The sequence below is a fragment of the Dromaius novaehollandiae genome, chromosome 5 (assembly GCF_036370855.1).
Source record: "Dromaius novaehollandiae isolate bDroNov1 chromosome 5, bDroNov1.hap1, whole genome shotgun sequence".
Classification (NCBI taxonomy): Eukaryota; Metazoa; Chordata; class Aves; order Casuariiformes; family Dromaiidae; genus Dromaius; species Dromaius novaehollandiae.
The window spans coordinates 50,923,080-50,937,199 of NC_088102.1; the positions used below are offsets into that span (position 1 = coordinate 50,923,080).

The 14,120-nt window shown below is 39.6% G+C and overlaps 1 protein-coding gene and 1 long non-coding RNA gene across 16 annotated transcripts in view; one reads left to right on the forward strand and one right to left on the reverse strand.

Annotated features, from left to right (window-relative positions):
• Positions 1–1,413: 1,413 nt before the first annotated feature.
• Positions 1,414–3,672, forward strand: LOC135328499 (uncharacterized). The gene is made up of 3 exons (XR_010389430.1): positions 1,414–1,537; positions 2,276–2,552; positions 3,300–3,672. It is a non-coding gene; the product is annotated as an uncharacterized LOC135328499 (long non-coding RNA).
• Positions 3,673–5,401: 1,729 nt separating this feature from the next.
• Positions 5,402–14,120, reverse strand: part of CD44 (CD44 molecule (IN blood group)) — a 60,022-nt gene continuing 51,303 nt past the window's right edge. For 14 of the 15 annotated variants that reach the window (XM_064512789.1, XM_064512790.1, XM_064512785.1 and 11 more), the window contains 3 exons: positions 11,283–11,402; positions 9,680–9,758; positions 5,402–6,298 (listed from right to left, as the gene is read on the reverse strand). In XM_064512789.1, the coding sequence (XP_064368859.1) occupies positions 6,082–6,298; positions 9,680–9,758; positions 11,283–11,402 (416 nt within the window). In that variant the 3' untranslated portion in view covers positions 5,402–6,081. Of the gene's footprint in view, positions 6,299–9,245; positions 9,362–9,679; positions 9,759–11,282; positions 11,403–14,120 lie in introns of all 15 variants that reach the window. The other variant, XM_064512794.1, reaches the window with a different exon arrangement.

Sequence of the window (14,120 nt, forward strand, 5' to 3'; positions counted from 1 at the left end):
CTTTACCAACGATTTTGAAGGCACTATGCCATATGAAGGAACACCGCTCTAAAAAAAGACTCACCAAGACCCACATGCCTACAGAAAATCAGCATAAAAAGCTGCCCCCCCGAACGCTGTTTTCCCCACTCACATGGACTTTAACTAACCTGCAGGCTTTTTACTGTTCCCCCCCCACACACACACACACAGGGGCAAACTTCGCCCTTTCTGAACAAAGGCTAATTTTGTTTTTTTAAATCATTAACTTAACAAACAAACATCGTTACGTGGGGTGTCCATTTCAAACTTTCTTTGGCTTCGTCAAAGAACCGTTAACTAGAAAATGAACCGCAAGAGAAGAACTGCAGGAAAGCTCCTGATGCCTATAAATTTAGTTTGTTTCTACTAGTGAATCTGATGATCCACTGCTACAATAGAAAACAGGCTTAAATGTATTGTAAAAACAGTAAAATTGTAATTGATGATTGTAAAACAATTTTATAAATAAAACAAACCCGATGTACTTCCACACTGCAATACATATAAACAGGCAGCATTTAGACATAGGTCACCACTCCATGAATGAAGCCAAAATCACTCGTAGCTCTGAGAAGTAAAATTAACCCAACATGCTGTTCCAGATATCTGCTGTGAGGCTTCTATTATTTAAGGTTTTCGTCCAAAGTATTTGCAGAAAGTACCTCCTCTCCCGTGCCAAGGAGCCGAGGAGTCACTCAGTTGTCAGCTGGGCTCGCTGTGCCTTGGCCGCTGGGCCCAGCTGTGCCGGGCTGCGGAGACCTGTCGCCCCTCCAGGGCGGCTGCCCTAAAGGTCTTCGTCTGAGAAAAAGCCTCAGCCTAGAGCCTAGGCGTGAAATCCGCCCCCTGCACAGAACCATCTTTCCGGAGCGGCTACAGTAAGGGCGCTGGTAAAAAGCAGCAGCAGCAGCAGCCCTGAACAAGATGCTTATTACTAAAAGCAGAAGACAGGCAAAAAGTGGTAAAGTCAGATTTAATAGCTGCTCATAAGGCAAAATATATTCGGCTTATTACTGTGTGTTCTGGGTAAAATGAAAGCATGGAGGGTTGGTTCATGCAAGGAAAATGTGGTCATTGAAAATGATCTAAGCTTTTTTTTAAATTAAGCCAGGAAAAAAATTAGCGGTGCCAGAAGCTAGAAGTACCCCAACGACTGCAAGTAAATGTAGCTCTAAGGCAGATCTCTGCCGGTAACCAAACCATTTATATACTGCAACACGAGACTAACACACAGGTAGTGAAGTTCACGCCACGCTAACACCATGGCCTCAGGGAAGGCTTTCTGGAGCCAAGGACAAAGCTCACGGCCCATGGAGAAGAGGTGGAAAAAAATACCTTTTTGGCTCCTCCTCTACCCTGGATTGCTCTGGGAGTTTGAGCTCCCTCGGCAGACCCGGAGCCGGTCTGATTCAGCGCTGCCCGTGAGCCGTGCGCCAGCTTCCCATGGCCGGTCCCGCGCGCCAGGCTTCGGCATCGGCCCCGGCAGAGCCTCCTGCCTCACCTGCGGCCCCAGAAGAAGGTACTGCTGGGCTAAAACCTGAGTTAGGCGAGTGCTCTGGAGTGGGAATATATTTTTTAATATTGTGAAAACTGTTTTAGGGTTTTCTGATAAAGCACTTAAACTGATGTCACGTCCTGTTTGAACTGACAAACCCTGTCTTCCTGTAAATTTACACAGACAATTTTCTCCCATGGGCAATATATTACTTCTAAGCATTTCGTTTTAGTCTGAACAGAATGCTGTTAGGCATGATGAATCTTCCAAAAAACATAATTCTACACAATTACATTGCCTGTCTGAGATATTAAAACCAATTTAAACTATGCCTTTTTCTGGAAAAAAAATTGCTCAACTTCTCATTTGACAGTCTTTGAGCATTTGCTCTTATCCAACTCTTCATCATTTTCACGTTTCTTTTTTCTGAAAGACAACACAAACCCAAGGACATTCACATCAGCATTCAACGTGCAGATTTCGGTGGGAGAGAATTTATGAAAATGGGTTTCATCCATCCGTTCATTCATCTGAAAAGCCCTTGCCTGTAGAGAAAGCAGTTTTAATAAATAGTTGGAGAATGCTTAGTTTAGGCAAAACCTCTATATTTGCTGGAACTGTCCAGATAAAACGGAAAGAAGGCTGAGCTTAAAGCATATGTGAAGCTTTCACTGTCTCTGCTTTACTTACAGCTTAAAAATAATCAGCTCCCTTGAGGGCAGGATATCTTCCCTGGTGATGCATTCACTTCTTTAATTTCAGTTTTTGAAAAAGCTGTGCTGCAGCACAGTCGACCTGGGTGAAGATCCACCTAAGTCCTGCACTTCAGAAACAGGAAGATGAGCAAGAACAGAAGCGCTCTAGAAACCTTGTCAGAGTCGAGGCATTTGGCTAACCCGGTGCTGCACGGGGATGCGCCGGGGAGGTGGAAAGTACAAGTTGCGTGCTATATGAAAGACACTGTTACTCATCTGCGCCAAATTTGCACTTTGCCACTCATTTCTCATGGTCACAGCCGGCTGCTCTCCGCGCTGTGCTGGTGAGCACCACAGGCCGCACGGCAGGGTGGTAACGAGAAGCCGGCTGCTAGGGGGAAACCGGTTTGCAAATGGGGTGGCGCATGTGGAGGGTGACCTGGGGGTGGGGGGTTCACAGGGAAAGGCCGATTCTTTTTTCTTTCTTTCTTAGAGCTGTGAAACATTCAAGTGCCAACGTCCTGGGGATGTTGAGGGGACTTTCCCACTGAGCAGCACAGAAAACTCACTCTCCCTTCACTTCCCCCTCCCAGCGACTGCATCCTCCCTCCTCCCCAAATCCCGCGGGGTTCCCACCCTCAAAACGCCCCTCTGGGACTCCTGCCCCACGTACAGAAACGCGCCCGGTCTCCCCGGCCCGTGGAGCTGAACAGCGCAGTGCAGCACTTCTCCTGCCACCTTCTCGCCTTTTTCCTCTCCCCGGGGGAAAACCGGTCGACACCCAGTGCTGTCCACAGGGTCTGTTTTCTCTAACTAACCACATCTCTTGGTTAGTTAAAGCAATCAGACCCTTGAAATGTTTAGTAAGGCTAAGACATGACTGCTGGCTGCAATAGTGAATATTCTGTCCTAAGGGCCAAATATAACATAAAACAACCCCAATAACTGTTGGCTTTCTAAGCATCCTGGCTTCTGTGTATGCTGAGGCGAAACACGATCCTCAGAGCATGTAATTTCTTTCCTTTGTCTACAGAAAGAGTAATTAAGCCCAGCCTGAACTAGGGTCATACACTAACTCTGTCTCTCCCCAGCACCACTGCTATGTGCTAAAAGGAGGCGGGGGAAAGGCACCCTGATGGCCCCGGAGGAGGAGCTGCGCTTGCTGCTGCCCCAGCACAGCCTACGAGGTGGCACGCACCCAGCTGCGCCTGGTGCAGAGCCCGCGAGCCCAAAATCTGATCTCTGGCGCAGCGGCACGAGAAAGGACTATCCTGCTGAATAGCTCTTCTCTCCCACTAGTAATGCCAATCCTGGTTTTTTTTATCCTCAATGTGGAATCATGTTTATTTTTGGAAGCTCGTTTTACAGTTCAATTTTTTTTTTAGTATTACTATTTCGAGTTACAATTTAGAGATAATATTTTCTTTCATTCTGATTAATCTGTTAAATAAATATGCAAATATATCAAGTGTTCTCTATAAAAAAATACACACACATGATGAACAACCACTCAAACAATAAAACTGAGCTTATTACAAATACTTACTATATTACATGTATGAAATGGCCATGCAGTTTTGAAACTATAATGAAACTTGATTACAGATAAAATCACATGACATAATCTAAAAGGAATCAGCACATATAAAATAAGGGTGCTGTCTCCGTAAAGAGAAATTGAGCATCTCCCTATTTAAAAATACAAAAAGAAGCCCAACAATATTGTCCGTGTTTTTATAGATACTGCACATAAGATAAATTAGAAGGTAGTTTTCTCCATTAAACATCTGAATAGGGAGATGAATAACATGCTGCAGTCTTCTTTCAGAAAGATTTAGCCTTCGAGACAGTGAGTTTAACTCCTTTTGATAGAGTTAAATTAGGATTTAAAGAGAGAAATAATCCTTATTCTGGATCTCTATACTTAGCAGAATGAGTATATAATGCCAGTTTTAACAGAGCCTTCAACAATTTGATTTATAATGACAAATAGAAAAGCTTGCTTAAAAATATTACAAGAATGAAATAAAAATCAATGCACAAAGTCAACAGACTTACCACAGCACAGTTCAGTGTTAAAATATGTGCTCATGACAGGGCTGAGAAGTTTGTCAGTAGACCACATGTACTGCTAATGTAAATAGCTATGCCCCCCACTGCCTTCAACTTGTTCGAACATCTACGGACCGCGAGCTACGTTGCTGTTCATAGACATCAGGGCTTGTCTTGGGTCCTTTTGCCCAGGCATAAATTTCCCCCGTGGAAATCTGCCTGTAGGTACCAGGGCACAAAGCTACTCATAAACACATGGAAAACTGCTGAAGGGCTGTAACTGAGAAATATAATCACAACAATCTTGTGCTTTATGGTCCAAAAAGAATCAGTTCTAGCTAATGTTAGTATTTTGCCAGCTGAGTACTTATCTTCCAATTAGCTTAAATGGAGAATATAAAATAGCATGCTTTAGTAGAACAATTTTAAACGAAGGTGCTATGAGCAGTGAACAGGAATATCTCAATAACCCTGTTACAGAATAATTCTCATCCCACAACTAATAGAGACCTCACTGTTTGCAGTTACCTTAAATTGTTTCTCTTACATTTTTTTGAGGCAGCCCAATTAGAAGCTGTCATTCTCCCTCCATTCCAATACGCTTTCTTAAAAATGGCACAGACTACTGGTAGCAAATAATTTTCTTTCTGGTAATTACTATCAATATAATGCACAGCATCATAGCTTAATACAAATACTTTTCATAACAGACATATAAAGACACAATAAAGGCATATGACAACGCAGCTGCAGCTATTTTACTATATTACATTGCTGGGAGAGTTTCCTTTAATTTTCTTCAATCTTTTTTGTAGAATTTCAACTTCTGGTAAGTTTTAAAATATTAGCAGAATGGGGTAACGCAAGGGTTTTAGGTGAAACAAGCCTTGCTAAGCTCAATGTAAGGAAGCCTGGGAGCAGGGGAAGATGAAGCCCTATTCTTCAGAAAATAAAATACTGTCATCATATTTGATGATTTCCAATTGCTTGATTTATACATGTGTGATTAAGCTGGGGTCATTCTATTTTATTCATTAGCCTAACTAACCGACTCATTGAAAACATACACAAACCATGACCAATGAGGGAGGGAGGGGGAACAGCAATGAACACCTCAAAAACTCAAGGATAACTGTACAGATTAAGATAATAAAGTATAGAAGTTTATTAGGTATCAGCTCATGTTTTCATGTCTTTATTCCCCCTCCCAAGAAGACTTACTGTATGCCCATAAACATTTAAAAATAGAGATAAATAAACTTTGCCCTTCTGGGTATCTCTCATTACAGATCAAGTTGTAAATCGTTACAAAATGTCACTTTTTGCCTATTTTGAATGTGTCTACCACTCTTCCTGTCTGGAAGGCATTTCTGAAGGATTCTGAAGTTTTAGACATTGTACAGGAGGCCTTTATGGTTTTAGCTTCATTTCCGCTCTTGACATTTGTTCCTCACTTATTCTTGTACCATGGCAAGTTTAGTACCTTAAGTGCCTGGAAGGTGGAGTGACTGGATACTCCTGTAGCTCCGCACAGCGAAGATACTGCATCCGGGGTATCCCTTCTAATACCAAAGACACAGTAAGTGTCCTCCATGTAGGAGCTGGGAAATGATAAATTTATGCAACTCTTGGGGGCTTATTTCAGAAAGCAAATGTCAATTTTGCAACTTGGACATGATTTTAAAATGATTAAAAATGAAGAAAACTTATGTTTAATTATGTTCAAAAGACATCAGTAGCACAGTGCATCTGTGAACTCCTGTCCAAGTTCTTTGCGATTTTGATTTCCCCAGCTCTGATCTACTTGGTGACTTGGTGCCATTACACTCCACTCTTCATGTCAAGCTCCTGATGATTTTGTGTTTCATCAAGGGTCAGGAATTCATCACATGCTCCTGTTCGGTCATTTGACTGTTCTTTGTGAACCAAGTGCACCATTTCTTGCGATTTGCTGGCTTCTCCATTTAATCCACCCGTCTTCCTGTCTTCCACTGCCCCTTTGCCATTGTTAATCACTAGCTTTTTCTTCTGCCCGCATCTAGTAAGAAATAAAAAGAAAATAAGCACCACAAATGCAGACTAATGGAAATAAAAAAATTAAAATTCTAGTCAATATTGATGAAGAGATGCTTAGAAATGAGGCTTGTGTCTGCCAGTGCAGACTTAGGCAACGCAAGGTGTAAAGTTTCTCTGGGCTGCATATTTCATTTCCAGATGAAGCCATCATTATATGCACAGTCACCATGATTCTAGCAGAAGCCCACTGATGTGATCACCAGCTACCTCTATTACAAATAGGACTAGCATGCACTACTGAAAGCTAGAAATGATTTGCTAATATTTGAACATTTCCATAGTTATGAACTTTGTATATACGTCACTACAGGGACAAGGCATGCTAAACCAGACTTGGGACCAGACCTCTGAAATTCTCAGTTCTTTGACATGGCTGGAAATTCACATCAAGGGACCAAGCTCTCCCCTAGTTATAAAAGACAACTTTTTCCTTCTCTGTATTAGCATGTTAGGCCTAGCATCCTGCCCACAGCCAGGGAATAAGGCAGAACTACACTTGCTGTTGTCAACAGCTTAGATCATTAAGAAGACATTAAGGTAGAGAATAGCTACTGTGTTATTAAAGTTGCACTCACTCCAGTGCTATCCAATAAACCCTATATTTAGCTGTGGATGAACATAAAATAAGTCTTTAAATTGTAGTACATTTAAAAAAGCAGTAGTTGTATAGCTGTCAGCTATGCCTCAGACTGTTAAGATGGTTCTCTGATTATATTGTGCTGAATATTTAACTTGCTGTCTTTGAATAGCCCGGTGTAAACTGAATATATAAAGCACAGCTCTCTTCAGAGGGACACTGTCTTTGTGAAGTTGTACTTATTTTGCCTGAATGACTAATTTGGCAGTTTAGTTATACTGTTATCCTTCTGAAGTATTTTTTTCTTGTGTTTACAGACTGACATGTGACAGCTATTTTAGCCAGAGTAGCTCAATTCACCATGCTTATATTATACAAACACTTAGGAACATTTTCTGTTCTGCAACCGTGAAATGCCAAGAGCGGGAACAGCGAGTGGTGGTGAAACTCCACCGCCTCTCCGAGAAGCGGCTCGGGTTTTCTTTCCTGACATGCAGGTCAGGCTGTGCAGCACCTTATGTCGGACTCTGGAAGGAGATCCTGACAGCTTTTACAACAGGCACCAGATTGAGAGGCAATCTTCTTTGCAACAGGAGGGATAAATAAATAAATAAGTCTCAGCACACTGAGCCTTGGGCCGTTTTAACTTTTATAGGATAATTTAAAACAATGGCGATCAAAAAAGATATAGAAAATATTAAAGCCAAGTAATTTGCTATTCACTGAGAAGAGCTGATTGCTTAGTTGAAATTCTTTAAATCTCCTGTGACGTACTGACCTTGTAACGAGAAAAGCTAAATCTACTGAGTGCTGCATCGAGTAGTTAAGTATCTTTAAACTAAAGCCTGCTCTGCCTCGGCTCTCTCAGACAACCAGAATGAGAATGAAACTGAAAAAGCTGTAGTTAACATCCATAACTGATACCATTCTACAAACAAAAACATGGATAATTCTCACTTTTTAATAAGGAATGCTTAAAATATTCTCAATTTACTGGTCAGCTGACCAGTATCATCCTTTTTTTCCAAACGTCAGATTCTGTTGTAGCACAGCTGTAGCGTTACTTTCATATTAGTTGACGTTCACATACAGTATGCTAACCGCATAGCAACTACGTCTCTGTGAATTTTCAGCATATTAGCACTAATCAGAATAGATGAACACAGAATCCTTGACTTCTCCATATTATTATTCGGATCCTGTTAAAATGAAATGAAAAAATCCACTTGTTTCAAGTATATCAGATTATGTCCCTGCTTCAAAAAAATCTCCTCACAGCCATTAGCACATATTACTAGGGTCTAATCCACAAACCTGGACACATACATACACCCACATGCACTTTCTCTTTTTTGGTCTTGCTCCCAGTTGCATGGAAGTGCTAAGTAAAAACCAGATTTTTCCATTAATGATATCTAGTATATAACTTATAGCTTTGAGATAGCTTCATTTCTCATCAGATGCTATCTATATTCAGTCATACCAGCCCTGTTTAGCTGTTTCTATGGCAATGCTGGGTTGAGAGGAAAGAAACAATGGCAGTCTCCACTTTTACAGACGTAACAGAGTAGCACATAAATCAATAAGCCATACTATTCACGCTATGCAACTCCAGAATCACTTAACATAAAGAAAGCTGTAGTTTACTCTGTCTCACCATGTGCTTGATATCTTACTTTAGCGTGTTTCTAATAACACTGTTGGAGAAGCATAGACATTGTGGATACAACCACAGGGACAACATGCCCGGTGGCACCTCCCTACCTCCTTCGGTAAGACTGTCTCAGTTTACTCCATCTGACAATTTGGCCTGCAGGCTGCATTCAGTGTGGCCTTCCTTGCCTCAGAGAAGCTTTCTGTGTTACAGGCCGGGACTAGTTGGGGTGCTCCCTCACTAGGGTGGGCATTTTAGTCCAGCACCCAAAGTCAGGCTTTGGAGTATCGTGACCCTCTCTCACAGAAGTATTAACATGTGCTTTCCTGCAACCAGCAGACAAGCAATAAATTTGCTCATTGCTTCTTGAGCAAAACTATCCACACAGTATATACTTGCTCTGGTAAAACGTTCAAATTTAACATTCAAGTAGCAATAAGCTGCTTCAGCTTATTCTGACATCAGAAACAGTCACTAGAGAAGGGAAAGAGCACCCAGAACCTTATAGCCTACCTTCAGGCAACTCTTCTGCAGACTTGTGGCTAACCTCACACAAATCACTGCAACTTCCAGTTCTTCAAGTCTCTCCAGCAGACTAAAGTAGCTGCTGACAGCAAAACCCCTTATTACCTGCAGGTGAATTCACTCCCCACAGCTGCCCAGCCCCACAGTTCTTACCCCTGTGACTGCCGGCTGTGGTACTGCCTTTGGTTTGGAAGGAACAAATCAATCCTATGTCTGCAGTTCTCTGATACAGCCCTTCACACAGTACCTCTGTCCCTGTGGACAGCAGCCTGTTAATGGTAGAGGATTATATTCAGCTCATCCCATATAACAGATATTTCATTCTCAGTGAATAGGATCTATCTATTAATAAGTAATAGATAGAGAATAATTAATTCTCTCTGATCTGTACACATTCAGTTTCAATCTACAAATAAAGACCGAAGTATTTCTTTACACAGCTACTGCCTCAAGCCTCAAGTTGCAGATCTCTGCAGTGGAAGCTCTTTCCTGTGTTATACTGCTCTGATCTTGCAGGAAGCTTTGAAGCCTCTCAAGGAGGAAAGAAACAGAGCAATGTGTTTCGAAAAAGTAAAGGACTTCCTTACCTTCTCCGACTGCTAACAGCGATGCAGACTGCAAGAATCAATGCCAGTGCCACAAGAGCAGCAACCACAATCAACCATTCTGTGGGTCAAATTGAGGGAGGGGAAGGAAACCTGTTAATATATCTCATGCAGTTTTGTCATTTTGCAGAACTGCAAGAACACAAACACCTTTATGCTCATTTATACTGCCATTTTTTCCCCCTAGCCTGCATGAATGTTTGTTCATTTTACAAAGTGCTTCTGTGCGTAACAAATACTTTATCATCAGTCACACTGAATATGCTATTAAAAAAATCATTCAGCTACAGGCAGGCCAACGCGGATGACATATCTGATCACCGTTAACACTTGCAAGCACTGTACTTTGGTCAGCGTAGGTGAAAAAGAGTTGTATCACTGATTTATTCCAAGAGCTAGGACAGGCTTAGTACTGAGACATCTGTAGTCCCGTATTCAAAAGTAGGGTGACTTTAATGTAGAGTGAAATGTCTACCTTCATTTTTTTCCTTTAATGTCTTATTTTAGTAAACATTTTGAGAGCAAAACCTGGAAAAAGGAACTACAAAATCATAATAAAGAGGTAAAACTGGAAGAGATCCTAAGAAGTCACATCACTTATGTTTCACTCCAATGAAACAGGATCAATGAAAATATGCTTGAGAAATGTTTCATTTGCTCTTAAGATTTTGAATAATGGAGAATTCACAACCTTCCCAGTAGTCTATTCCTTATGCTTTACTACCATGATAGACAGAGATCCTCTCCTAATAGTTAACACCCTTTTCTTTTTCATTCGAAATAAGTCTCACTGCACAAGTCTCCCATGTTTCACATGAAACAAATTATTTTTTTTAATTGGTTAATTACTATTACTCTGTGGTAAAAAAACTGCTAAGCATTCTTTTTGTAGCATACTCATCTCACACCTCCTCTCATTCCTCTCTAAAAATGAATTCTTCTAAACTTGCCTCAAAGGTTACCTTTCTGAAAGTTATCTCTGTGGCCTTCTCTGCTTTTCCTGTTTGATTAATAAAAGGTAATGTTTTGAAGTGAACACAGTACTTCAGCTCCAGACTTGCCAGGCCTAAGTAAAGTGGAATAATTACCCTCTGTGTCTTACAAATGACGTTACTGTTAATATATCCCAGAATGTACTTGCATTTTTTTGCGATAGTATCATGGTGTTGGCTTATTTCTATTCCATTTTAAACTGAAGGTCTTGTTCTGTAATACTGGTGTCTCAGCTATTATTTTCACTGAACAGTCTCATAGATATGACACTTTGCATATATCTTTACTGAATTTCATCTAATTGATTTCAGATCAATTTATCAAAATTGTTTAATTCTTAATCCTTTTCTCCTAAATGCACATGATTTCTCTCATCTTGATATAATTGGGAAGTTTTACGAGCTACAATATGCTCCATTCTTGAGACTACTAGTGAAAATGCTCAGTATTATCTGATTCAGAACAAAACCTGAACAACTGTACTTGACCTACATTTTCATCTCTTGCTCCAGTTTGCGTTAACATAATTCTGTGCTTAAATCATAAAAAGAAATGAAAACCTGGAAAAGAAATGAAGAATGTGAAAACTTACCTGGTACCCGGGCTGATCTTGGTTGCGAAATTACTGGTGTTGTGGTCTGTCCAGGGATAGGAGTGGATTCATGATCTCCCACATGTGGTCCTTTATTACCATGTATACTGGATGTAGATCCTAAAGAACAAAAATATCCATTAGGCCCAATATGTCTAGTGAGTATTGAACAGTGAGGTACCTAGGGTATAACTTTCACAATTTAAAATATTTATTAAATAACAAAAAATATTTCTAGGAAGTTCACATTGAGGTCATTAAAAAGTATTTTTACCAAAAACTTTCGCATAGACTATACTCATCACACTCATATGAATGACGGTTAGTTTTAGCACTTTGAATAACAAAATTCATGGTTTTCCCCTCTCATATGTTTCATTTTTAACTGTGATATACTTCTATTAATCAAAATGTGATTGGAACTGCCTAGAAGTTTTCTAGGGAGAATGTGAGGACACTGAATTTTGGCAGATTTTTTTGAAGAAGTTTTTGATATAATGGTCAAATGTCTTGCATGTTCCATGGGAAAAAACAGGGATAAAAAGAACAGGCAGAGAGAGCAAAGAAAACTTGACTTTTTTAAAAACTGAAAATGATCAATTTGGAGAAATTTTTAAACTTTTAATTTTATTCCTACACAAGATAAAGCTGAATTTCTAAAACTTTAATGTGCTCATAAAAAAAGAAGTGTAGTTCTTTGGATGGTTTCAAACTTGATAGCTATGTACATGAACAGGACTTTGAAAAATCAAAACATTTTTCCTAACAGCAAAAAATACTCTCTGCAAAGTTGCATGTGGATCCCTCTGCCTTTTTTATTATGTTGTGTAATTTGGTTCTAAAAACTTAAATTCAAATGCACACTTCCAGTCTCAGTTATCTGCTATGATGGCCATACCCCTTGAACTTTAATGTGATTGATCACAGTAATATTTCTGGCCCACTCGGTTCCCATACGGACATCCAAGGTCCCAAATGAAACTACTAAAATTATCTTTATTGCCACTACATATACCATATTACAGTTCTCCACCTCTCTGAATTCCTCCAGACTCTGATAGAGCAAATTAAGTGCTTACTCCAATCAAAAACAATGTTCTTTTTCTTGTTCTTTAACACACACTGCAACGCTAGTCACCACCTCTGATCTCATTTCCTAACAGCAGCTGGCAAATACAGAACTAAGAAGCACATTTTTCCTGTTACTAAAGTTAACCAACAAGTAGTTCATGAATGTTCCAGATGTTCTAATTTTTTTTTATTAACAAGAAACTTACTGACTGATGAGTTTGTTTTGTGCTATCTCACCACTAATTTCAGCAACTAAGGGATCTGGGCTAGCCTCTAAGAAAGCTGACCAAGATGAAAATACTGACTTGTCTATCCCACACATCAGTGGATTTTTTAAGGTGCTTTACATCATCCTTGAGAAATGGCAGAGCTTCTCCAACTGCAAAGCCCCCTTAGATACGTAGACGTTGATTAATGATCCTTGCGCTAACAGAACGGCTGCAGAGATTCTACACAGACACTCACCTCAAAAATGATCTTCAAACCAGTTTTTACAGGTTTTATATGCTTAAAAGAGAAAGGTAACTAACATTTTTTCATAGTGTGTAATGTCTGAACAGTAAATCAGGGAGACAAGTGAATAGGGGAATGAAAGTCAAGAAATGAGTTCGTTGTAGTAGGAAACAGTTGTTAAAAATAAATTGATCTTTTCAATGAAGTTGTATCTAATATATATATTGCACTTATATTGCTGTGCCAATGTTAAAATACTGCAATTCAGGCAGTTTTGATTGGGTTTATTTTACTGACTTTGTATAAAATTCTGAAAAAAGATGTAGGCCAAATTCTACCTTATGATGTATGAGTTAACATTAATTAATGTTAATTAAAAGAGAATCCATTAAATTTAGTGGAGCTGAGCCAAGATAAAAGTGAAAAGAGAAAGTAGACAAATGTAGAAACATTTCTCGACTATAACATCAAATCCCCTTTTTTACTCAAATCTTTCAGAAGTAACTCGTTCACTGGGTACAGATTGTAATTCCTAACTATTAATAATAAAATAATTATCTTTAAAGTGCTTCTGTATAATGTTATAAATACACAGGTACATAATCTTGTCTATGTGCAAACAAAAACCACAGAGCCTTGGCCAAAATCTACCCTAGCATGGTTCCACTAACTTCCAGGAAAGTGCATGAAGATAGTATTTGAATTAGTGTGTATGAGAAGTCGTATATGGAAAAAACCTTATTGTTGGGATGATGATTTGTACAAAAAGTACATCTGGGAATAAGGAAAAATCCCTTCATTTCCCATACTATTAGCATGTGATCACAAGGAAAAAGGATATTTGTAGTGTGATAAACAAACATTGTAACTGTTAACTGTACTAACTCTATCAAAAACCCCCTACTCTTCGCAAAAAAAGTTGTTCACAAATGTCAGTTACAGACCAGTACAAATAGCTATCATTAATCACTGGCAAGATACCAACTGCAAATATACCTAGAAAAGAAGGCCACACAGAGAATTACCTATTGTGATATATGTTCAACTGATACAGAAGAAATGTGGATGGGGGAAAAAGTGGCAGACAGTTAAGTGTTACATGGCTGGCATTTGTGATCATCAAATAGGAAGACAAAATGCTAACACGTCACATATGGGCACAAGCAAAATGTTTAGAAGCACTTGTTCAGGTTTCTGGTAGTGTAATCACATAAAGATAACGGAATCTAAGTAGAGGTTATTTGCCAAAAACTACTTTACAGTCCTTTGACCGAAGTTCACTCTTTGGACTGGAAAAAGCTTCCCTCAAAAGGT